The sequence below is a fragment of the Hyla sarda genome, chromosome 9 (genome assembly GCF_029499605.1).
Source record: "Hyla sarda isolate aHylSar1 chromosome 9, aHylSar1.hap1, whole genome shotgun sequence".
NCBI classification, from domain to species: domain Eukaryota; kingdom Metazoa; phylum Chordata; class Amphibia; order Anura; family Hylidae; genus Hyla; species Hyla sarda.
Window position 1 is genome coordinate 97,924,041 of NC_079197.1, and position 25,375 is coordinate 97,949,415.

Below are 25,375 nucleotides of genomic sequence, written 5' to 3' on the forward strand. Positions count from 1 at the left end.
GCTGTGTCATTCAGCCACTATAGGGTCTCCTCATGCTTCCACCACCTCCAGGCTGTGTCATTCAGCCACTATATGTTCTCCTCATGCTGTTGCCACCTCCACATTGTGTCATTCAGCCACTGTATGGTCTCCTCATGCTGCCGCCACCTCCACGCTGTGTCATTCAGCCACTATATGGTCTCCTCATACTGATGCCACCTCCAGGCTCTGTCATTGTGCCACTCTGCGACAGTGATTCTAATAGCAACGCCTCTGATCTGCATGTCATACTGAATAACAGTATTATTTCACTAACCCAGCACACACCCTATGCGTGTTATAGCCAAGCAAAGTTTTCTACACCCCTATTGTAGGCCAGAAATAGCCATTTTTAATAGTGATTTGCCGTGAATAAATTCAGACCGAAACAATTTTTTTGAGAAAATTCGGCGAATCGGCCTAATTGAAATTTTTCAAAAAATGTGCTCATCTCTAATAAATTTCTCTCCCCCACCCCATGTTCTGATTGGTTATTGTGGATTACAAGGCCACTTTTTCTCCATGACAGTGTTGCTGCTATGTAAATAGATCTTACACATGGCGCAGTAAAAGAAGATTCAATGTTGCCTATAGAAACCAATCAGCTCCCATAGTTTATTTTCTGACAAGCATCAAAAGCTCAAATCTGATTGGTTACTATAGGCAACAGCTGGTCAGTTATTGAGTATTTTATTCAACGCAAGATGGCTGAATGGTTTCATGCTGCCTGTATTATAAATGGGGGAGAGGCCTGTCAATCAAGCCCAGCAGGATAAGATAGGGGTAGGCTAAATGACTGGTGTCTCCCAATACACTTGTTACATCCTAGATGCCAAAACTGAAAAATCTCAATGTTCATCTAATATTCATTCACTTAAGATACTAAAAAACTGAAAATGTCCATTCAGGTTTAACCCCTTAACGACCATGGACGTAAATGTACGTCCTGGTTTGGCAGGACTTCCCGCACCAGGACGTACATTTACGTCCTGTGTATGACTGCGAGCATCGGAACGGTGTTCGCTTCATACACGGCAGGTTCCGGCTGCTAGTAGCAGCCGGGGACCCGCCCGTAATGGCCGACATCCGCGATCGTGCGGATGTCCACCATTAATCCCTCAGATGCCGTGATCTGTACAGATCACGGCATCTGCAGCAGTGCGGTACTTTTAATGGATGATGGGATCGCCCACAGCGCTGCCACGGCGATCCGATCATCCAGCATGGCGGCCGGAGGTCCCCTCACCTGGCTCCGGCTGTCTCCCGGGGTCTTCTGCTCTGGTCTGAGATCGAGCAGACCAAAGCAGAAGATCATAGATAATACTGAGCAGTGCTATGTCCTATGCATAGCACTGCACAGTATTAGCAATCAACTGATTGCTATGAATAGTCCCCTCCCCCAATAAAAATGAAAATTGTCAGTTTTTCCTATTTTACCCCCAAAAAGCGTAATATTTTTTTTTATAAACATATTTGGTATCGCCGCGTGTGTAAATGTCCGTACTATCAAAATGTAATGTTAATTATCCCGTACGGTGAATGGCGTAAATGTAAAAAATAAAAAAAAAGTCCCAAAATGCAGCTTTTTTGTCACATTTTATTTTAAAAAAATTAATAAAAAATCATCTAAAAGTTTTCTATACATGCAAATGTGTTATCGATAAAAAGTACAGATGACGGCACAAAATATGAGCCCTCATACCGCCCTATATACGGAAAAATGAAAAAGTTATAGGTGGTCAAATTAGGGCGATTTTAGATTACTGATTTTGTACAAAAAGTTTTAGATTTTTTTTTAAGCGGTACAAAAATCTAAAAGTATCTAGCCATGGGTATCATTTTAATTGTATTGACCCACAGAATAAAGAACACATGTAATTTTTACCGTAAAGTGTATAGTGTGAAAACAAAACCCTCCAAAATGCGCAAAATATTGGTTTTCATTTTCCTCCCTAAAAATTTCGCCGTACCGTTTAGGGTAAAATGAGAGCTTTCATTACAAAGTACAATTGGTGACGCAAAAAATAAGCCCTGATATGGGTCTGTAGATGGAAATATAAAGGAGTTATGGATTTTAGAAGGCGAGGAAGAAAAAACAATAACGCTAAAATAAAATTGGCCTGGTCCTTAAAGTGAAAATGGGCTTGGTCCTTAACGGGTTAAAGAGGGAAAAATCTATTGGTCCCTTCTAGTAACTGCCTGATCTTGGGAGGAAAGGTTGGTACAGGTAGGGACTCTGGGGGCGATTTGTTAAAACCTGTGCAAATGAAAAGTTGACCAGTGGCCCATAGCAACCAATCAGATCGCTTCTTTCATTTCCACAGGCCTTTTAACAAATGAAATAAGCAATATGATTGGCTTCTATAGGCAACTGTACCTATACACAGGTTTTGATAAATTTCCCCCTCTGTCTTACCCTGCCAGGTTTTTCTTCAGTATATTTGCAATGAATAGTTCCAGGACACTGTATGACTTTAGTGGTCTTAGACATATGATGGGCCAACATATGATTGATTCAATTAGGACCCCCTCCCCTTCCTTCTCACTCACAGTGGTGCACAGCAATGTTCAATAAGCCTGCAGGCATCTAATTGTCACCACCAGTATCCAACAATAGAAGGCAGAGAAGAAAAATGCTGCACTCACCCACTTATTGCAGATAAAATTCTTCTTTATTTCAATACATCAAGACAAGGTGAAAGGAAATAGCGAGCAGGGTGTGAGAGACGCCGCTCTCAGTGCAGTGGGCGTACCACTAGACAACTAGTTTCGCGTCATAGGCCGACGCTTCTTCCGGTCAACATCGGCCTGTTGACCGGAAGAAGCGTCGGCCTATGACGTGAAACTAGTTGTCTAGTGGTACGCCCACTGCACTGAGAGCGGCGTCTCTCACTCCCTGCTCGCTATTTCCTTTCACCGTGTCTTGATGTATTGAAATAAAGAAGGATTTTATCTGCAATAAGTGGGTGAGTGCAGCCTTTTTCTTCTCTGCCTTCTATTGTTGGATCATTGAATTTGTGCCATTGTCTACTACGCTTGCACCCCCACGGGCATACTATAAGGGAAGGCATACCTCAAGTTCATATTTGCACAGGATTTTGCTACATGATATATTGTCAGAACAGTTGCAGTGCCTAATCACTACTCTCTACATTATAATTGTCGCCACCAGTATGCAGACCAGTCAGCCTTTACTTACAGTAGTATATGTATTGCACACTTACAACATAGCATAGGGATTAAAGTATTTCATGACAGCATAGTGTGGGAACTTTCATAAGCCTGAGGAATTTCACATGAATTCTAAAATAGAGACACCTCACCGGGTAGTGAATGAGCATTCTTGTAATGTTTTCTTCCATCCCTGCACCGGTACACTGTGAGTGTACAAGAGGGAGAAATGTAAAGGTGGAATGTCATATATACAAACAAATGTCTAAGCTGTCCCTGGGTTTATAGTCATAACGTCTTATATTGGGACATATTCCACACACATATGAAGAATTTCCAAAACACAATTTGAAGTATAATTATTATTGACGCTACAACTCCTGTGTATATTACATCAACACAAAGGCCCTTATTTACTAAGAGTGGAGTATAGGTTTCTTTGTGGGTTTTAATTCCCTACAATTCATTTTCCACAATATTTACTAAGGTTTCCCTACATTTTCCACTTTCCCTACATTTTGCTTTTTTTACACATGCTCTGATCTGTCTGGTTTTCCTCAGCTTAAATCCACCACATTTTCTGTGGAAACCTTAGTAAATATGTTGTATTTTTGTGGAAATGTCCGGAACATGCCCCTTTTCAGGGACCACTCCCCCTTTTCATGAAGGCCACGCCCCTTTTTCGGATTTTCATTTTTAAATGGAGAGTTAGTCAGGGTCTTTTTCAATTCTGGCACAAATTCTGGAACAGACAGAATCTGGCGCACCGCCCAACAAAACATGTCAGGTTTGCAATAGTAAATGAGGGCCAAAGTGCGTTGGTTTGCCTAGCAGGTTTTTCGTAATTAGTATTTACATTGTATCAAGCTATGTTATTATCTGTATTACACTTTCTGTTCATGTGCTCATCACATGATCAGTCTGAATGTGTAATGTTTGCTGACATGAATAAGGAGCCAGTTTCGTTCCGAGCTTCCACAAGGGTCTGAACAGTGGCTTCCTACATTGCCGCAATATGGGCCATGAAATATGTCTGCATAGGCTAGCTTGCTGAGAACCAATGTAGCACATGTGATGGCAGCCTTTTTGGTTGCTTTCTACAGGTGATATAAGGGGCTTCCTATTATATAGCTAGAATATCCATGTTTGTTCTCAAGTATCATTACTATTGTTGTTCTATGTATGTAGGAATGTATGTTGGTGTTTCGGTTGCTTTAGTAAATAAAGGTAGGGTGAAGTTTATAGTGAATTCACCAAATACCAGAGGTGGTTAAACTGCATATCACAAATTATTGAAGAAATAAATATAATACCGGCACACACCCTTTTTAATTAGAATATATGACTTACAGGATTATTGTATCATTTATTTTGCAGTCTGGGGACGTAATACCAACTGAGGGCAAGTTTACACATGATCATTGAAAAAAATAAAATAAACAGCTGTTTTTTTTACAGTGTGTGGGCATGGGCTGAAATTGAATATTCTTCCTCATAACATTTGCACATGTCATAGTTTGGACGGGCCTATAAATTTACATATCAATAACTAAATAATTCTGCAGTGCTAAACAACAATGGGCCAGGAGAGGCTTATGGCCTGGACAGTTTTGTTCACCATGGCAGTGCGGATTGGGTGGGGGTCTCCCATTTGATTTGTTATTACTTTCACTCTGAAATGAAGACCCACTAACATCCATTCAGTACTGTGGTTTGCTGGGTGTCGCCTAATTTTTCACTTTCCCTGTTCATCAATAAGGGTTCATCTGTCCTGCAGGCATAACAGCTGACATGTTAGGGGGCATGACTGAGGGACATTTCCAGAACCAGATTTTTCCATTACACCCATTGCCTGCCCTGTTTAAAAGTGTGCCTGTTCTTCAGGTTCAGTGTGGATTATAGTTTATGCATTGGGAGTTGGTGCTATAGTCTCCATCCAATACTTATGTACATGTGACGTAGCATTATTTTTGGATGTTTACTATTCTTGTGGACATGCTAGTTTTATTATGCAAAGTATTTGTTACTGGTATGGGAGTTGTAAGAATGTCCTATCATGACTGTGGGTAAAGGTCGAGGACCTCTGGACAAATGTCAAAAACATGGAAGATCCAAGCTAGAGGTTTTTTGTTTGTTTTGTTTAGTTTTTTTGCAGCATGTTCTTGCTCAATCACATAACTAAATTAATTGAAAGACAGATGATACATAAACATCTATTAATGGGATGCGTCATTGGATTTATGCTTTGTTTGTTAACCAAAAGTGTGAATATTATAATGCAACTAAGTAGTAAAGGCGTTCCTAACATGTGGCCACAAACATGTTACTTTTCTTCGAACTGTAGTAGGTTACAGAGAGCGATTTCCTCACAATAGGCCGTCCAGTTGTGGGTATCATCTTTTGCAGCTTCATTTTGCCTAATTTCCTGTTTTTGCACTCTTACTTGATTTTCTCCACGTTGTGCCATCATATGAGGCCTGACGGTTAGATATGCAGTTTGACTGTTAGTGACCTTTTGGGCTTTGTGGTATTACCAAAGTGAAACAAACTTAGTTTCATGGAATTGTAAAGTGCTGTCATGGCTCTAAAAAGATAACACACTTGGGTAGTTAAGACACTTCTGAGGGTATTGATGAGGAAATACTACAGTTTTATGTATTCATTTTTATAATACAGTGGGGGCCAGTCAGTAACAAAACACAGAATTATGAAGACCCTAAAGATAGATGTTTTGGAGGTATTAATCTAACACCATCATTTTTAAGGCAGATTCCGAGTCATATATGTAGTATGTTTCTATAGCAGCAGTCAAACATTTACAGTGTGATGAATGATATGATATAATACCTCATCATAAGGTCAGCTCAAGGACCTATATTTCAAAGTGTTGCTGTCATTAAAAACAACTTTTTCACATGTGAAAAGTTGTTGATCGCACCAGTCCCCATCCTGCGACCCACTGCGATTGTGAGTTCTTAGCCGGGGAAGGCATTGTGCTCCAATATGAGCGATCCATTTACCGTATTTTTCGCCATATAAGAGGCACTTTTTCTTCCCCAAAACTGGGGGGGAAAAGTCGGTGCGTCTTATACGGCGAATACACCCCTATCGCGGCGGTCCCTGCGGCCATCAACGGCCGGGACCCGCGGCTAATACAGGACATCACCGATCGCAGTGATGCCTTGTATTAACCCTTCAGACGCGGCGATAAAAGCTGACCGCCGCGTCTGAAGGGAAAGAGACACTAACCCGGCTGTTCAGTCGGGCTGTTCGGGACCGCCGCAATTTCACCATGGCGGTCAGGAACAGCCCGACTGAATAGCCGGGTTAGTGCTTACAGGATACCGGGAGGGACCTTACCTGCCTCCTCGGTGTCTTTTCCGTTCAGGGATCCCCTGTATGGCCGGCGCTCTCCTTCCTCGTCATCACGTCGTCGTGTACGTGCGTCGGCATGCGTAGCGACGTGATGGCGGCAACGGAGAGCGAGGATACCCGGCCGGCAGCAGAGACGTTCCGGAGCGACGGGGACACGGCGACAGCGATGGAGCGACATCCAGGGCAGCGGTGACGGGTCCGGAGCGGCGGGGACACGTGAGTATTACCTCCTATGCAGTGGTCTTCAATCTGCGGACCTCCAGATGTTGCAAAACTACAACTCCCAGCATGCCCGGACAGCCATCGGCAGGTCCGCAGGTTCAAGACCACTATTGGGTTCAAAATCTTTATTTTTTTAGATTTTGCACCTATAAATTGGGTGCGTCTTATACGCCGGTGCATCCTATAGGGCGTAAAATACGGTATTTCTCTGCATAGACTTCTATGGTTGCCCACAGCTGGTCATTAGGGTCCCTGGTATTGCTGGGTGCCATTACATTATCAGAATACTTTATCAGAATATTCTCTGGTAGTCCAGTGTATAGAAACTACATATAACAATTATTGCTATGATATATACACTTCTAAGTGATCAGTAAGCAATGACAAACTACGAAACTTTTGGTTTTCCACACATAAATATCTATTTGTCTCAGTTAGTTTCTTAACCCCTTAAGGTTTTTCCGTTTTTGCACTTTCGTTTTTTCCTCCTTACCTTTTAAAAATCATAACCCTTTCAATTTTCCACCTAAAAATCCATATTATGGCTTATTTTTTGCGTCGCCAATTCTACTTTGCAGTGACATTAGTCATTTTACCCAAAAATGCACGGCGAAACAGAAAAAAAAATCATTGTGCGACAAAATCGAAAAAAAAACGCCATTTTGTAACTTTTGGGGGCTTCCGTTTCTACGCAGTGCATATTTCGGTAAAAATTACACCTTATCATTATTCTGTAGGTCCATACGGTTAAAATGATACCCAACTTATATAGGTTTGATTTTGTCGTACTTCTGGAAAAAATCATTACTACATGCAGGAAAATTTATACGTTTAAAAATGTCATCTTCTGACCCCTATAACTTTTTTATTTTTCCACGTACGGGGCGGTATGAGGACTCATTTTTTGCGCCGTGGTCTGAAGTTTTTATCGGTATGATTTTTGTTTTGATCAGACTTTTTGATCACTTTTTATTAATTTTTTAATGTTATAAAAAGTGACCAAAATACGCTTTTTTGGACTTTGGAATTTTTTTGCGCGTACGCCATTGACCGTACGGCTTAATTAATGATATATTTTTATAGTTCGGACATTTACGCACGCGGCGATACCACATATGTTTATTTATTTATTTTTTTACACAGTTTTATTTTTTTTATGGGAAAAGGGGGGTGATTCAAACTTTTATTAGGGTAGGGGTTACTTTTTTTTGCAGTGTTATAGGTCCCATAGGGACCTATAACACTGCACACACTGATCTCTCATCCTGATCACAGGCGTGTATTAACACGCCTGTGATCAGCATTATCGGCGCTTGACTGCTCCTGCCTGGATCTCAGGCACGGAGCAGTCATTCGTCGATCGGACACCGAGGAGGCAGGTAAGGGCCCTCCCGGTGTCCGATCAGCTGTTCGGGACGCCGCGATTTCACCGCAGCGGTCCCGAACAGCCCGACTGAGCAGCCGGGATACTTTCAGTTTCACTTTAGAAGCGGCGGTCAGCTTTGACCGCCGCTTCTAAAGGGTTAATACCGCATATCGCCGCGATCGGCGATGTGTGGTATTAGCCGCGGGTCCCGGCCGTTGATTAGCGCCGGGACCGACGCGATATGATGCGGGATCGCGGCGCAATCCCGCTTCATATCGCGGGAGCCGGCGCAGGACGTAAATATACGTCCTGCGTCGTTAAGGGGTTAAGACATCTTATCCCGCAATCTTTCATGCAGCACCACGGGGGTAGGGCCATGACGTCACTATACAAATGCCCAGTGATCGTGATTCATCAGACCCGGTCCAATATTCGCTCCAGAGGCTGATGATAGCGGGGTTCTGCATGAATGATTGCGGGGGTCCACAGTGGTGGGACCCCCGCGATCAGGCATCTTATCCCCTATCCTTTGGATAGGGGATAAGATGTCTAAGGACAGGAGTACCCCTTTAAACAGGGACTACTAGTAATGGCTGCCATTAGCCCTCCTCCACCCCAAACACACATATACATTCCGAACTTTAAATAGCAAAGGGAATATAACCCTTTACATCTTATTCTGGAATTCTTTCATTGAATTAGGTGACATACATTTATATATATTTAAAGGGGTACTCCGGTGGAAAAACATTTTTTTAAATCAACTGGTGCCAGAAAGTTAAACAGATTTGTAAATTACTTCTATTAAAACATCTTTACCCTTCCAGTACTTTTCAGCAGCTGTATGCTACAGAAGAAATTCTTTTCTTTTTGAATTTCTTTTTTTGTCTTGTCCACAGTGCTCCCTGCAGAGAGGAATGTGGACTAACAAAAAAAAAAAATCAAATAGTGATTGTGCGTGGACCGCGATATGTAGCTCTGTTGCTTGGCAATGAGCTATGCTGTCCTGTGATTGGCTGAATTCCAGCTGGTCTGTGCAATCCCTTACAGCCGTGTACACACACTGCGTCAGGGAATGACCGCCATTGCCACAGACTGGTGAGTGTTTGATCACATGGCGCGTTCCCCTGATTGCTTTTAATCTAAGCACCTGTACACTGTCTGTATTATTAACACTGTATCCTGCATTGGTCAAAATGTATATACTATATAGCACAATTTTCACTAGGAAACATTACTGTTCACTGTACTGTATATCAACTGTTACTTTGTACATTTCATGTGTAATTATATCTGTATTCAAACTATTGCATGATTTTATTTAATGAGCACCAAATAGTTTTTTGAATGTACCCCATATAAATATGGGTGGTTTGTGTCACTTTACATGCTTTAAAAAGACCGTCGAAACGTTGTATCCTACCATGAGGAAATAAACCTTTGTTTGTTCACTACTTTGGAGTGCTGCGGGACACTTTACTGTGTATCACTACTGCTGCCAGTGACCCGGGGTGCGATTGGGCCCGCTACACCCCTGCATCCACTGGAGTGCTGCTTCTTTCTTCAGTTGGAGAGATATATATATATATAAATTTAAACATATAAAGTAAGCCATGCTCACCTACCCTGATCCTCCGCAGCTGCTGCTTTAGGGGCTCCTTTTCAGCTAATCATCACTGGTTCTGAGTGGTGCCATTGGGATTTCCCAGTCAGCCAATCACTGACTGAGGTGGAGCACTGTTGTAGCCAGAACTTGGATGAAGGGGAAAATCCTTCTAAGATGGGACCAGGAAAAAGCAGTGATGAGCATGGACCAGGAATGACAGCTGTGGGGGATTTGGGTAGGTGAGTATGGCTAGGTTCAGACTACGGAATCTCCAGGCAGAAAATTTCCGCCCGGAGATTCCGAGCTCCGCCTGCACGACTGAATTAGTCGGCGCTAGGACCGCGCGGACACTGCAGTCTCCTATAGACTGCTATGTGTTCCGCTAGGATTTCCGGCTGAAGAAAGAGCAACCCCTTTCTTCAGGCGGAAATTTTCTAGCAAATTTTTCATCCGGATTTTCCGCTTCACAAATTCCGAAGTGTGAATTTGTGAAGGGAAAACCATTCACTTCACTATGCATTATAGTAAGCGGAATTTCTGCCGGAAATTTCAAAGCGAAAATTCCGGCGGAAATTCCGTAGTCTGAACCTAGCCTAAAACATTTTTATGTTTAAAGCTCCCTTAGCCCAATGTAAAAACAGGCTCAGACCTAAGTACTTCCTAAAAAGTAAAAGCAACAATGCAGTGAATTGCAAAATAGTACTTTCATTTCAGGATATAAACTAGCAGGCCCGGCTGATTTACCAAGCTGTGAACTTACTTTAAGCCTTTTAATAAATAAGGTCAGCTGGTGAAGATCCCTCTGCTATATGAATAGATTCCACATCTTTTTCACTATATATGGATATTATTTTCATACTGCAAAAAAATAAAAAATAAAAAAACATCAGTTTTACTATACTAACTCAAGCTTTTGTCTCGCTAAATAGTTCTCAGGTCTGTTTTCCAGTTGCATTTAATTAAAGCTTCAATAAAGTTCTACTTTTTTTTTCAAGTCTTAACAGTTTTCAAGATCTCTGCTTGCTGACAGCAGGCAGAAGCTGTCTTTTTTACATTTTGAGGCTACTTTGACTACTATGACTCCATGTGGGTCTTACCATTTATGGTGGAAGTTCATGCAACATTTTTAAATACTGTCTAGTCTACCTTTTGTTTGTGTATAACATTAAAATAAGAACAAAATAAGTTAATATTGATGCTAAACAACATTCACCAGAGAGTGAAAGGCTTGTGCAGGTGCTCTTTTATTGAGGCTCTGACTAGGGTTCCTAAGCAACTGGACACTTCCTCCTGTCATCCCTAACTTGGCCATGGTCTTCCTGGATCCAGAGATGGTTCTTCTTCTCTCCCCAGTCAGTGGAGCTGGATTGACAGGCATCTGGGGGTGGCATCTAACAGCATATTTAAAGGGAACCAAGCATAAGATTTTATCATATACAACACTTGTAACAGGTTATATATGGTAAAATCTTCATCCTTACCATTCCCTGATACTTCCCTAGTGGATGGTGTGAATGAAGATTTTACCATATGTATCATGTTGCCAAGCGTTATATATAGGTAAAAATCTGATGCTTGGTTCCCTTTTAAAGGGCTGTCATACTCCAATGCATTGCCTGCGGTTCATTCTTTCATCCTCTCGGCCTTGTTCCTGACTACGCTCTCCTGCCTTGTCCTTCAGAATGTATGACAGGTGTTTGTTCTTTTACTTGTGCTTCTGACCTGCTCCATTCCTGGATATGTACCCATCTCCTCCTCCGCATCACTCTTCTGGTGACTACCCTTGGCTTGTTCCTGCTAAAACTACTGTAGTGCAAGCACTACTGCCACTACTCAATCCAATCCAAATCCAAGGGGCCGGGAAATCTACCTGCAGCAAACTGCACACTTCCTTGTAAAGGTTAAACAGGTTATCCGGGTAGCTTAACAAAAAAATAAAACTACATGGTGTGGGACGTTATAACATAGTACCGCTGGCATGTTCCTGGCACCATTTATTAATCCTGGATGCACCGACTTCCTCTGCCTTCCACCTGCACACTCTATTAGGGTAGGGTCACATGTAACGGATCCACAGCATATTTTATGCTGCAGATCCGCCGGTGACTCTGACCATTTTATGCCTCCACCCCCCATTCCCCTGCCTCGCCAGCGCCAATCTGTGGCTATGAGCAGCCACACAGAGGACCGGCAAGTCCACTAAGACATCGCAGAGCAACCGTGATGTCTGAGTACACTGCACATGTGTGGCTGCTCAGCGATGTCAGAGTGCACTTGCCGACTTGCCGGCCCCCTGTGTGGCTCCTCGTAGTGGTGGATTGCCGCTGCGAGCAGGCCGGGGGGGTGGGGGGCAGAACGGGGAGTGGCAACAGCTGGAGGCACAAAATGGGTTGGATCACCGGCAGATCTGCAGCGTAATATACGCTGCGGATCCGTTACGTGTGACCCTACCATTAAAACTACGTTTCCAACAGTCCTCACTGCGAAGACTATTAGAAAGGGGGCATGGCTTGACGGTATGATGTCAGAAGGAGATGTGGGTTTGATGAGCTATGATAGAGTGGGGGGATAGCTTAGTTGAACGATGTTAGAAAGGGGACGTGGTTTGTCAGTATAACATCATAAAGGGGCGTAGCTTACGTAGCAAGTACACAAAAAATTTGTACAAACTGTCACATGATCTCTGTCTCAGTGTGGAGTGGGGAGAGAGGAGAAAGAAGACAGAGTGGACACAGGGGATGGCAGGTTTTTCTTCACTTCCTGACTGTCACAGCATATTCCAACAGGGAAAACGGCCCAGTACAGGTAATAAGTGTATGTTACACTACAGTTGGTCTGGCCATGAGGAGACAAAATATGAATAGTGTTGAGGGCAAATATTCAAAATGCTAATTTTTACAGCAAATATCGGCACTTCGCAATTTTGCAAATATTTAGAATATAGTGATATATATTTGTAATGACGAATATTTGTTTTTTCATACAAATGTATGCAAGTATTTATGTAAATATTTATGCGAATAGCGGCACTTCCAGGCTGGACACTGATCCCTCCCTTCTTTTAGGTGAAAGATATAACTATGCATGCGCACTATGCAAATTTCATTATGAATTTTCACATGAAAAAAATGAACATAGCAAATATGCAAGTTTCACCAACATAGGATGAATATTCGTCCATATATTCGCGAAATATCGCAAATTCGAATATGGCCCCTACCGCTCACCACTAAATATGAATAATTTTTGCAGTCCAGAGTACCCCTTTAAGTGTGAAGACTGGTGATCCTTTATACTCTGCTTCTAATGTTACTTCCCCTTTAATAAACTCTCTTCAAACTGAAAGCCTTTTTCCTAAGAGGTCAGTAGGAGAGGACGCTTTCTCCTATCCCGAAAGCCACCTGCATGTCTCCTGACCACTTCCTCTACCATCAGCTGCTTTATCAACAAGACCCTTAAGCCCAGGGCAACAATACTGCTCTTTTACTTGTCTAAAAGCTTCAAAGCTTATACATGTATGTTGGACTGTGTCCATGAATGCTATTAGGTCTGAAAGCTTTTTTAATTTAGTCAAAGAGCGAATTTGAATTTCCTCAAAAACATCTGTGCAGATTCCGATATGGAACCAAATATACAAGTGTATTCACTACACAGACCTATCAGGAATAGTGATGGCTCGGCCTGACCTCGTCTGAACCAGAAATCACACGTACTAAGATGTTCTGCACAGACAACGGATTGGACATAGTTTTCACCCAAACTTATCTTTGGTTAAATATTATCTGAAAAGATGTTTTGGAAGAGACTTGAATGCCCCTTTTGTTTTTCCCACCATCAGATGTTAAAGGACAACTGCAGCCGAAAACACTTATTCCCCCCCCCCCCCCCGCGATCTCTTAAACGGGGACCCGGCATTAGCACTCAGTGTGAACGCTAATGCGTGTAGCATCGGCCAGAGAGGTCAACGGTTACGCCCCCTCCCCACCCCATCCCCACACGTTCTATAGGAGAGGCGGGGAGGCAAGAACGCTGCCTCCCCACCTCTCTCATAGAGTATGCTGCGGCCAGCACGCCTCCTGTACGGGAGAGCCACGGCAGAGCCATGTCCCCGTGCAGGAGATCATGGGGGGTCCCAGCGTTCAGACCCCCTGCGATCAAACACTTATCCCCTATGCTGTGGATAGGGGATAAATGTTTTGCACTGCAGATGTCCTTTAAAGGGTACCTCTCATCAACTCAAAACTTTTGATATATTATAGATTAATGTATGCAGAATAACTTCACAATTGCATGTTATTAAAAATTATGCTTCTTTCTATTTAATTTTCCACTTTGAAGAAATGACCACTAGGGGTCTCCCTACCAGTCCTGGCAGCAAGCATTTCAGACTCATGCTGGAGTCCTAAACACTACCAGCTGCCAGTCTGCTTTGTTCACAAAGGAGAACACTCAGAGCTGCCAGCCTGCTTTGTTCACAGCCTGTTTGGCTGAGAACAAAGCAGGCTGGCAGCTCTGAGTGTTTAGGACTCCAGCATGAGTCAGAATTGCTTGCTGACAGGACTGATCGGGAAAAATACAATAGAAAGAAGCATATTTTTCATTAACATACTATTGGAAAGTTATTCAACATTCATTAATCTAAAATATATCAAAAGTTTATTTGATGAGAGGTACCCTTTAAGGGGGTGGTTGTGCAGCCCTAATACACAGTAGGTTGTCAGCACATCCTTGTTTAGTTAGCCAGAGCTTCTTATTTTTTTATGACTTCTGATGAATTTCGGGAGATGTTTTTACTGGGTCAGAATGAGGCCTGAGGGGTTGCGTCATCGAGATCCTCTGATACATGGAATGACAGATACAGGCGTAGAACTTGTATAGTAATTCATTGTGATATGTTAGTGTTTCCCAGCATATGAGTTGTAGTTATGCAACAGCTGGAGGCACTCTGGCTGAGAAACACTGCTATTAAAATATGTAACATATAGAGAATGTATTGTGTTGTTTTGTTGTATTACTGTTTTTTTTTTTTTTGTTTTTTTTTTTTTTGCTGGTAATAATATATACTGTTCGGGCATGCTGGGAGCTGTAGTTTTGAAACAGCTGGAGGCACCCTGGTTTGGAAACACTACTATATGCTATTAAAGTATGTAATCATATGGAGATTATATTGTGTTGTTTTGTTGTATTACATTTTTTTTGCTGGTTATACTGTCAGGGCATGCTGGGAATTTTAGTTTGTCAACAGCTGGAGGCACCCTGGTTGGGAAACACCGCTATATGCTATTAAAGTATATAACCATATGGAGACTATATTGTGCTGTTTTGTTGTATTTTGATGGTTATACTGTATACTGGCCGGGCATGCTGAGAGTTGTAGTTTTGAAACAGCTGGAGGCACCCTGTTTGGGAAACACTGCTATATGTTATTAAAGTATGTAATGATATGGAGACTATTGTGTTGTTTTGTTGTATTACAGTTTTTTGCTGGTTATACTGTAGAATTGCATTATCTGTCACAATCAGTGGAACGCCAGTTGCTAAGGAACTGATATGTCTTGTAGCGTGGGACTATGCAGCCTCAGCTCTGCCTTCCAGGGCCCCTGATATTATCTAATGCCAGAAATGACTTATTCACTATCCAGTGCACTTCTACATTTTCATTGTTAAAAGTTTTGATAGGTTGTAATGTTCTTATGTGCCCTTGTGTTTTTTCTTCCCATAAGCCAAATGGCCCTGTAGATGTGTGAGTTGTCTTAAAGGAGAAATATCATGGGAAAAACATGTCCCCTATTCAAAGGATAGGGGATAGGTTTTTGATCGCAGGGGGTCCAACTTCTGGGACCCCCCTGCGTACTCCTGTACATGCCCCGTCTCTCCTCAGGAGCAGAGCATCACAACACCCGCACGAAGGGGGGGCTGCCTTGCCCCCTCTTTATAACTCTATGGAAGTGGAAGATATATGGAGGGGGCGTGGCAGCCGCCACTTCGAGAGGGGGTCGCGGCACGCCACTCCCGGGAAGAGCCGGGGCCCCGCACAGGAGATTGCGGGGCGGTCCTAACGGTTGGGCCCGCCGCAATCTAAATCGTATTCCCTATCTGTTTTTTTCCCCATGACATGGCTCCTTTAAAAGCTTTGTTCACACTTGGTTATTACTGCTACCTGTGCTACTGGTTAATATTTCTATTTTTTCTCAATCAGTTGCAATTCTAAAAGTTTTTGCCACCTTAAGGCTATGTTCGCATCCCAGAATTCCACACAGAGATTCTACACCAGCAGAGTCCCATTGATTTCAATGGGATTCTGCTGCGCTGTCCACATAGCAGAATTTCCAGAGCGGAAACATCTGGTGCAGAAATTTAAATTCCGATGTCTGCAGAAAGAATAGACATGTCAATTCTTTCTGTGGACTCCACACGGAATGCATTGCTGTCTATGAGACAGCACATTCCTGAGTGGTCCTGGCGGCGGCAGGTTATGCTGGTGCTCCACATTCGGGGGCAATGTCTGCACTGAGATTTTCCATGTGGGCATTGCCATGTGAACATAAGCTAGAACAGGGACAGAGGCAACCCCAGAAACCCTCCACTATGCAGGTGATCATCCAGATAGCCAGTCCAGATCCAATAGCGAATACATCCAAGGTCACAGCATACAATACAGATAGTGTAGGCTCAGGATAGTCTTCAAGCTGTGTTCTTTATATCCTGAGCCTCCTTGTGTGCTGTGACCTTGGATATATTCGCTATTGAATACATCCAATAGAAAGAGGCTAACTAAGAACTAAAATCATACCCAAGAAGATTAGAGACTGCGATCTCTGCCAAAGGGGCCTCAACTACATCCTGAGTAAAGGCTCTGAATACTTCAGGCGATATTTTAGTTTATTCCTTTTAAATAAATTAGCAAAGATTTCTAATATTCTGTTTTTACTTTGTCACTATGGGGTATCTAGTGCAGATCCATGGGGGAAACAATTTATTTTATTTTGGTACCAGACTTTAACATAACAAAGTAAAAAAGTGGAAGGGTCTAAGGACTTTCCCAATGCATTGTAGGTCCATGATACAAGAAAACATTAGCCACTCTGTAGGCCTACACTTAAGTAAATCACCTCTAGTGGATGAAGTTGTCATAAATATCTTTACATAAAAGATACATTATAAACATAGGTGCCTCTTCAATATCCATGTCTTGTGAACATGAGCTGCATGACACTATACAGACTGCGTGACTGGTGCCGTGTCTATTGTCTCTCAGAGGGTCTGTTTCGTGTTTGTTTCTCATAAAGTTTCTGACTATCTTATCACACGCCGCGTTTCATGTGAAGTACTTGTGGTCTTTGCTAATTCACCTGGTTACTTATTTATTTCCACTTCCTTTTTTTCTTCACAATATTTCTGGGAAATCTTTTTTTTTTTTGTTCCTCTTAGTGTTGCAGATTTAATTCTATTTTGGGCTCGGTCTTTTACAGCCATGATGAGTTTTGTTGTCATTTATTTTTGTACTTTCTTGTGGACGCGTCTGTTAACTGGTTTCCCATGTAAATATGTTTCCAATCGTTCAGTAACAATATTTGTGCGAAGTTGCTTCAAGCTGATTTTAAAGTTTCTGGTTTAGATCAGCCAGTGAAAAATATTAGTTCAAGATTTTAGACCCAGAAGCTTCCTAAATCTACTGTCTTTTTAATGAACAATAGCAACAGTGGCAGTGTATACTGCCGCTGTTGCTATTGTTTATTAAAAAGACAGTACATTTAGGAAGCTCCTAGATCTAAAATGTTTTTTATTTTATTTTTTTCCCCCAAAGAATTTCCTTTAACAATGTGGTCACATTTGCAACAGTAAACTGGCACACACAACGTACAATGATTTCTATTGGAACACCATCTGATGCAATAGAGTTGTGATCTGAGCCGCAGTCATTGCAAGCTGACCGATTCAATATTGTGCAATACTGACTGCCAAGAAACATTGATGAAGCAAGGGCCTAAGAAAATCTAACACAATGTGTGAATGACGGATAGAAAATATTTTGCTAAGACAACACTTTTCGTGTGATATTGCGATCATTGTATAGTAGAAGATTTAGTTTGAATCTAACTTTCTTGCTTTCTGCAGGTATGGCGGAAACGGTGGTTTGTACTACGACGAGGGAGGATGAGTGGAAACCCGGACGTGTTAGAATATTACAAAAATAATCACTCGAAAAAACCTATAAGGATAATAGACCTGAATGAATGTGAAGTGCAGAAATACATTGGAGTTAACCTGATAAAGAAAGAATTCCAAAACAGCTTTGTGTTCATTGTGAAAACTGCTTTTCGTACATTCTACCTTGTGGCTAGGACAGAGGAAGAAATGCAGAGCTGGATGCATAATATTAGCCAGATCTGCAACTTTGGACAGCTGGAAGATGGCACAGGTAAGGTTGAAGGTGAAGGAGATGACCTTGAAATCGATTACTACAGGATGGTTTCTGGAATATAGTCTCATATGGCCATAGATAACTTTTTATTTGAATTTAAAGGTGGTGTTCCCATAACAGAAAGTGTTGGCATATAACTATTACTAAAGGGGACTCTGGGACGCACATATTGATGGCCTAGACTTAGGAAGCAGATGAGTGAAGAGTTGGTTACTGTCCCTTTAATCGCAGATATACTCACTATAAAGTCTCTAATTGCTCCTCGCACTGTTTAATGGTGGAACTGGTGCAAATGGGGTTGCAGACAGGATACAGTTAAGGCCCCTTTCCCACTGCCATTGTGCCCCGTCGGAAAAGTTGTGCCTTTAAAGTTCGTTATGCCGACAGGGCACAACGGGCAACAACGGGTCCCGACAGATCCCATTTACTATTATGGTGTTAGTTGGGCGCTGTTGTTTTTTTACAGGAGTAGCGGGAGAAAAAGACGTGGCATGATGTATTTCTTCTCCTGCTATTCCCTTTAGGGTTTCCCGACAGATGTCGCACTGCCATGTTACAATGGCAGTGTGAAAGAAGCCTAAATTAGGTTCTCTCTACTGTGAGGGGCCTACACAGGTTGACTTATCGTGGTGCAGATACTTCAACTTTACTCATGATTTTGAAACACTTTACCCTATACCAGGGGTCAAGTCCTGGGAAAAAAAGCTGTGGGAACTCATCCAAGATTTCTAATTAAGGGCTGGTTCTGCTAATGGGAAAGGTGTTCCTGCTGTGAAAAAAAGTGCAGGAACTCAGTTCCCACACTTTCCTGCAGGACTTGAGCAGTGCCCTATACCCATAGAGCACTTACTCCGACCGTACTGATCTGACTAGTAAATACTTTTTAAGAACAAAGCCCTCAGCGTGGATTGGAGACAACTTTTTGGGTGAAATCCTCCAAATTCGGCACAGTGCCGTGGTCACTGTGCACATGACCCAGATCTGTTTCAGGTTAGCTGGTACTGGAAATGGAGTTAAGACTAGCTTGAACCAGGATTTGGCTTGGAATAGAATACTGGAATAGGTTTGAACTAAACCTAGGAGGTACAATCTAATAAGGGGTATAAACTTTTCTGGGACTCATTTTTTGCCTAGTAGGATCAAAGCTAGGAGGGATGGTCACTTTCAGCCAAAGACAGACTTAAAAGGGTACTCCATCCCTAGACATCTTATCCCCTATCCAAAGGATAGGGGATAAGATGTCTGATCGCAGGGGTCCTGCCGCTGGGGACCCCCGCAATAAAGCACGCAGCACCCACCTGTCACTGCTTCGGAAACGCTGGAGGGTCTGGCTCCCAACCACTGGGAGGGACGGAAGATCGTGATGTCACGCCCCTGCCCCGTGTGACGTCACGGCGTGACGGCTGTCTAGGGTACCCCTTTAACTGATTTTGGAACTAGTCCTTTGGGGAGAGAGGATTGGAATAGGGACACCTTTCTCAGCCTTTTTAGAAGCTTCAAGATAGAAGCTTACTGGGGAGCATCATTGATGTGATCAATGATCCACATATCTTAATCAACTGAAATGCAAATATTTAACTTTTACACCTATGTGACACCTCAGTGTATGCTGTAATGGCAGAGCAGTATACAAATGAACAGTTTTGCAAGTAAAGTTGAGATACACCACACACAGATTTAGGCACTTAGGACAACTTCACACATAAAGTAGCTGGGAGATGGGTACTGGGACACTGCACTGATACAAACAAGCAGCACAGAATGGAAATAATACAATTGCAGGGAAACTGCAGCCTATTTATTGTGCTAATCATAAAGGTACCCCGGGTTGGACTATAGATATGCCATCTATGTTTAACCTCTTTAAAGGTGCAATTTGATCATATTCACACTCTGTTGAAAAATGGCCATTCAGGGTCCGTTCGGCACAAAAAAATAGAGCCGAACAGACCCTAAATGAGAGTGAGATGACTCCCAAATAGCACAACAATTTTGAAGCATACGAATCATTCGCACAAAGCCTTCATGAAATCTACTTTAGTTATTTTCTTGATAATGTAATATGCAGTGGGATATTGTTATTGAGTGCCATTTGCATTTGCACTGGTTCCACATGTAATATGCCATCCCTGATTAGAGTCCTCCAGTATATGTATTGTTTCATCTCTGCCATCTTCCTACTCCACAGGACCAGGCCAGCAGGCACTTTACCCAGTTGGCACTAGACATTTGCTTGCTGTTCTGCAGAAAACAATGCACTGATGATTAGAAATGGAGAAGTCTAAATGTATGGTGTTGGATCAGAACTTCTTAGATAAAGGTCAGGTAATGGTCAGGAGCAGTTTAAAGGGATTGTCTGCTGTATTTGCTGCTAAAAGCTGCAGATTGTTGGATAGCTGTTAGGGTACGAAAGCTGTTCTCATTCTTGGAAAGGATGTTGGTTGCCAAACTTATAAAATCACCTTTTTATTTCTCAGCTAAATGTGTCATAAAGGCGGGGCCAAACTGCTGAAGTGCCACCGCTGGCATACTTCTTCATGTGTCTTTTATCTTTTAACCCCTCCTTAACTGTTGTACAACCCTGTACATCAATAAAGGAGGGGGTGGGAGGTGAGGGCAAGGAAGCAGGAATGCCAGGACATGACATTTAAGCTGCTTGGCACTGCCTCCTTGACACTTGACTGCCAAAGTAAAAGTTTGTCATCCAACATCAACTCCAGGAAAGGTACAATTTGCTTCTTATTTAAAAATAAGAAGTGAGACAATAGCAGCAAAATAACAAGGTGGAGGATGCAGTAAAGTCTTGATAGAAATATATGTAAGAATAGTCGGAGATCCAGCAATAACATGTAATCGAAATTAATCATGTTATATCATGATATATGTCAAGGCCTAAAATATACAATGAATAAACAATAAGATATATAGATTTTAACCCCCAAAAAATTATAGTAATTACAGTCCACAACAAATAATAGGATAAGGAACAAAAAAGATCCCAAGATCTGCTCAGTGTAAATGCATCCACCTCACCAGACACCCAATATATGGTTTTCATATAGCTTTGTATGGAACCTTGTATAGGCACAAAACCACATTACAGTTCCATCCAAACTCTGTATTTTATAAAGGTGAAACCTAAAGTATCATCCATAGAAGTGGGGCCATAATGTAGCTCCAAATAACTTTTGCAGAGGTATTCTTCCCTAAGAAGCAGTGTTTTGTAACATGGTACTATAATGGTGGCATGCACTACAGACTGCACCATCTCTGTCATTCTTCAGCATCACACTGGCCCTCATTTACTATTCTAAACCCGACCTCTTTTGTCGGGTTTTTTTGTCGCATCTTTGTCTGCGCCATGTCGCAGACATCGTGCGCCAGTCTGCGACACTATGCAACATTTTTTCCCAACGGACCCGATGTGGATTCTCCCAAACCCGAAAATGGGGCGTTACCCGACATTTCTGAGCTTTCCCACGTATTTATTAAGGTTTCCAACCCGAATTTGTTGAATTGTTGTGGATTTTTTCCCGACAGCTCAGAGGAGTTGGAAACCAAAACCTACAAAACCCACGTGCGACAAACAGGATGCAACATAATAATAAATACCAGGGGAAAAAAGCAGTCGGGTAAGAAAGCAAGATAGACTTACAACCCGATTTTCTTAGTAAATGAGGGCCACTGTGTATGGAAAACTGTTAAGATCTTTATAAGAATCCTAATCTTGTGGAGGACTAAATATACCAGAACTGCACTCTGGCTAGATAAGTTGATAGCCAGTGGTCTGACTGGTACATGCTATGTATCGGTAAAGGAAACCACACACACCAATTGTAAATTAGATTAAACATGAACATTCTTTTATTAGCTACCATACATCAATGTGGTTTTCCTGCTCAGTAAGACATATAGGATAAGCAATGTATACCGCTGATCTCATAGCAGTGAGCCATAAGCCAAGGTTTCAGCCCTTTCTGGGCCTTGATCAGGGCACTAAATCTGATCAGTATATAAAGAAAAGTCTAAATACATATATCCAAGGAGAGCTACATGGAAAGAATTCAGGTAAGCTAAAAGTGATATACAGACTGAGGTCAGAAGCAGCACTTCTGCAATCCACACTTAAATATACAATGCATTCGGAATGTTTTCAGGATCTTTACCTATTTCACATTTTGTTATGTTGTGGCCTTGTGTTAAAATCACTGCAGCTATCCACCAATCTGGGCCAGAAAGAAGCCTTTCCCTATGAAAAGACACAAGAAAGCCCATCTGGAGTCTACAAAAACACCTAAAGGACTCTCTGGTCTCAATTTTAAGCATCATGTCTGGCGTGGAAACAAAGCACTTCTCATCACCTGCCCAATGCCATCTCTACAGTGAGGCACGGTGGCATTATCATACTGGTGGAGTGTTTTTCAGGGGCTAGGGCAGAGAGACTGGTCAGGGTTGAGCAGAAAAGAAACAGGAAAATCCCTATCTAGGCGCTACTTCTCCAAATGGAATCACACAGAATATGATATATAGTTAAGTTGTTCTTTATTTACCAATGATGCGTTTCGGGTATACACCCTTCCTCAGATTGGCATCCTGATGCCAATCTAAGGAAGGGTGTATACCTGAAACTTGTCATTGGTACATAAAGAACAACTTTACTATATATCATATTCTGTGTGATTCCATTTGGAGAAGTAGCTCCTAGAGAGGGATTTTCCTGTTTCTTTTCTGTTTCACTCATGGACAGACCGAAGCCTGTCTCCACATTCCTACGGCATCGCAACACTCCCAGGAGTCCACCAAATTATCTTACCCACAATGCTTGGTGATATGCGCATATGTATTGCGCTCCAGGTGAGCATAATACTAGCTTCTTTAAATAACTGGACTAACTGGACTTCTTGGACTAACTTTGGAATACTGGGATAATGCACTAGGCGATTCATGTTTTTTTTCTTTTTGTCTTTATTTTCTACTAATCAGGGTTGAGGGAAAGCTAGATGCAGCAAAATATAGAGATATTATTCATGAAAACCAGGACTAAAGGTTGATCAGACTGGACTGAATGTTCATCTTCCAACAAGGTAATGACCCTTAGCACACAACCAAGACAACAGAGGAGTGGCTTAGGGACAACTCTGTGAATGTCCTTGAGTGACATGAACCCAATCTAACATCTCTATGAAGACCTGAAAATGACTTCCACCGATAGTCCCCATCCAATATGACAGAGCTTGAGAGAATCTGCAGAGAAGAATGGCAAAATCCTCAAGTGTGCAAACCTTGTCACATCATACCAAGAAGACTGGACGCTGTACTCGCTGCCAAAGGTGCTTCTACTGAGTACTGTGTAAAGGGTCTGAATATTTCTATCCATGTTTTCACTTTGTCATTATGGGGTATTGAGTGCAGAATGATGGGGAAACTTGAATTTTGTTAATTTTAGCTCAAGGCTGCAACATGACAAATTTGAAAAAAAGTGAAAGTAAAGACTTTCTGAATGCAAAGTATATTTACTACAACAATAGCCATTTTTAGCTCATTGAAAGCCACAGTCACCAAGTGAACATCTGAACGTAAAGTGTGCAATGCCTGTTTCCTTCTTGGCAGAACCACCACTTTACTTTACTGTATCGGGGGGATTACGTCAATGTTACTTGTCTTATTATTAGTTATTAGTCATAATCCTGTAAGTACATATTTTCACTGCCAGCTTTATCCAGTTCTCATGTCCACAGCTCATCATCATTGATTGGTCTTCAGTCCACACATGTACTTGGATAACAAATTACCATGGATTTACAAGTGTCTTATTCCAATGAGACCACACTCACCAGTGTTTACTGTTCCAGATACATTTCTAGTGTTAACACTTGTTTCACAAGTGACCTCATTGGAATGCTTGTTAATAATCCACAGCACTAACATAATAGCCTCTGGTACTAGATCAGATGTATTGCAGAACTGCTATGATGGCTCATTTAGAAAGTTATAGCCAGATTCTATTGTTTCTACAGTTTCCTTCTATCTTCTACCTTAACCATGGATAATGGGAAGAAACTGGTCAAATAGGTGCTACAATTCTTTTTAAGATATTGGGATGCTTTAGTTGTATGAAGGTCTAGATACTCCCTACAAATTTTAGTCTAATGGCAATATCCAGCTAAAAAACAGTACAATATCTTATTTTGATACAAACAAAGCACAGTACCAACACAGTATATCTTTGTTGTGATCCTTGTTTCCTTTCCCCTTTAACAGTCATTTTTTTTAAATGATTTTGAATTTGGTGCCTAAATACCCCAACAGAGGTACCGTTCTCCTCATTTCCTGATGTTCTCCACAGCTGGTAGCTGTACAAAAACCAGTCTCCAGAATCACCTTGCGCTGGGTCTCGCACTGGAGAGAGGTATTAGACAGCTACGAACTGCGGCCAGTGTTAGAATCTATTTAAACGGTGGAATTCTGCCTCAAATTAAAGCCCATAGACTTCTATGGGTTTCCGCACTCCTATTCACACTTTTGAATTTCCTCTTGCGGAATTCTGCTAGCGGAAATTCTGCTGTGTGAATAGACCCTTAGGCTAGGTTCCCACTACGGAATTTCCCCTACAGCCGTTGGCTGTCCAGGCATGCTGGGAGTTGTAGTTTTGCAACAGCTGGAGGCACCCTGGTTGGGAAACACGGCACTAGGCTATTTCTACTCTGCATATGGATCTGCACTAGGTCTTGTCGAAAAAAAAAAGAAACCTTTTTCCCTCCTTTCTCTAGTTAGAAAATCCTTATACATAATTTATTCAGCCAGCTGCTGCAATATACCATTAATGCACAATGCACTGATACTATTACCAGACTCAGAGAAGAGTGCTGGGGCTGTTCTGCACCCAGGGGAGACTGGCAGATCTGAGGAGACTGAAGGTTAGGTAAAGGGTAGTGAGCACTAGCTTTAAAGGGGTATTCCAGGAAAAAACTTTTTTTTTTATATATATATATATATATATATATATCGACAGGCTTCAGAAAGTTAAACAGATTTGTAAATTACTTCTATTAAAAAATCTTAATCCTTTCAGTATTTATGAGCTTCTGAAGTTAAGGTTGTTCTTTTCTGTCTAAGTAATCTCCGATGACACGTGTCTCGGGAAACGCCCAGTTTAGAAGAGGTTTGCTATGGGGATTTGCTTCTAAACTGG

At 42.0% G+C, this 25,375-nt stretch overlaps 1 protein-coding gene and 1 long non-coding RNA gene across 10 annotated transcripts in view; one reads left to right on the plus strand and one right to left on the minus strand.

Annotated features, from left to right (window-relative positions):
• GAB3 (GRB2 associated binding protein 3) overlaps positions 1–25,375 on the plus strand; it is a 266,527-nt gene that overhangs the window by 188,297 nt on the left and 52,855 nt on the right. For 5 of the 6 annotated variants that reach the window (XM_056539100.1, XM_056539102.1, XM_056539099.1 and 2 more), the window contains one exon: positions 17,877–18,180. In XM_056539100.1, coding sequence (XP_056395075.1) covers positions 17,916–18,180 — 265 coding nt within the window. In that variant the 5' untranslated portion in view covers positions 17,877–17,915. Of the gene's footprint in view, positions 1–17,876; positions 18,181–20,371; positions 20,504–25,375 lie in introns of those variants that run through there. The other variant, XM_056539104.1, reaches the window with a different exon arrangement.
• Positions 1–25,375, minus strand: part of LOC130290902 (uncharacterized) — a 176,702-nt gene that overhangs the window by 118,834 nt on the left and 32,493 nt on the right. For 2 of the 4 annotated variants that reach the window (XR_008847729.1, XR_008847730.1), the window contains exons 2-3: positions 10,519–10,616; positions 3,342–3,395 (exon numbers count right to left, since the gene is read on the minus strand). This is a non-coding gene — a long non-coding RNA (uncharacterized LOC130290902). The remainder of the gene's footprint in view (positions 1–3,341; positions 3,396–10,518; positions 10,617–25,375) is intronic. The other 2 variants (XR_008847727.1, XR_008847728.1) reach the window with 1 other exon arrangement.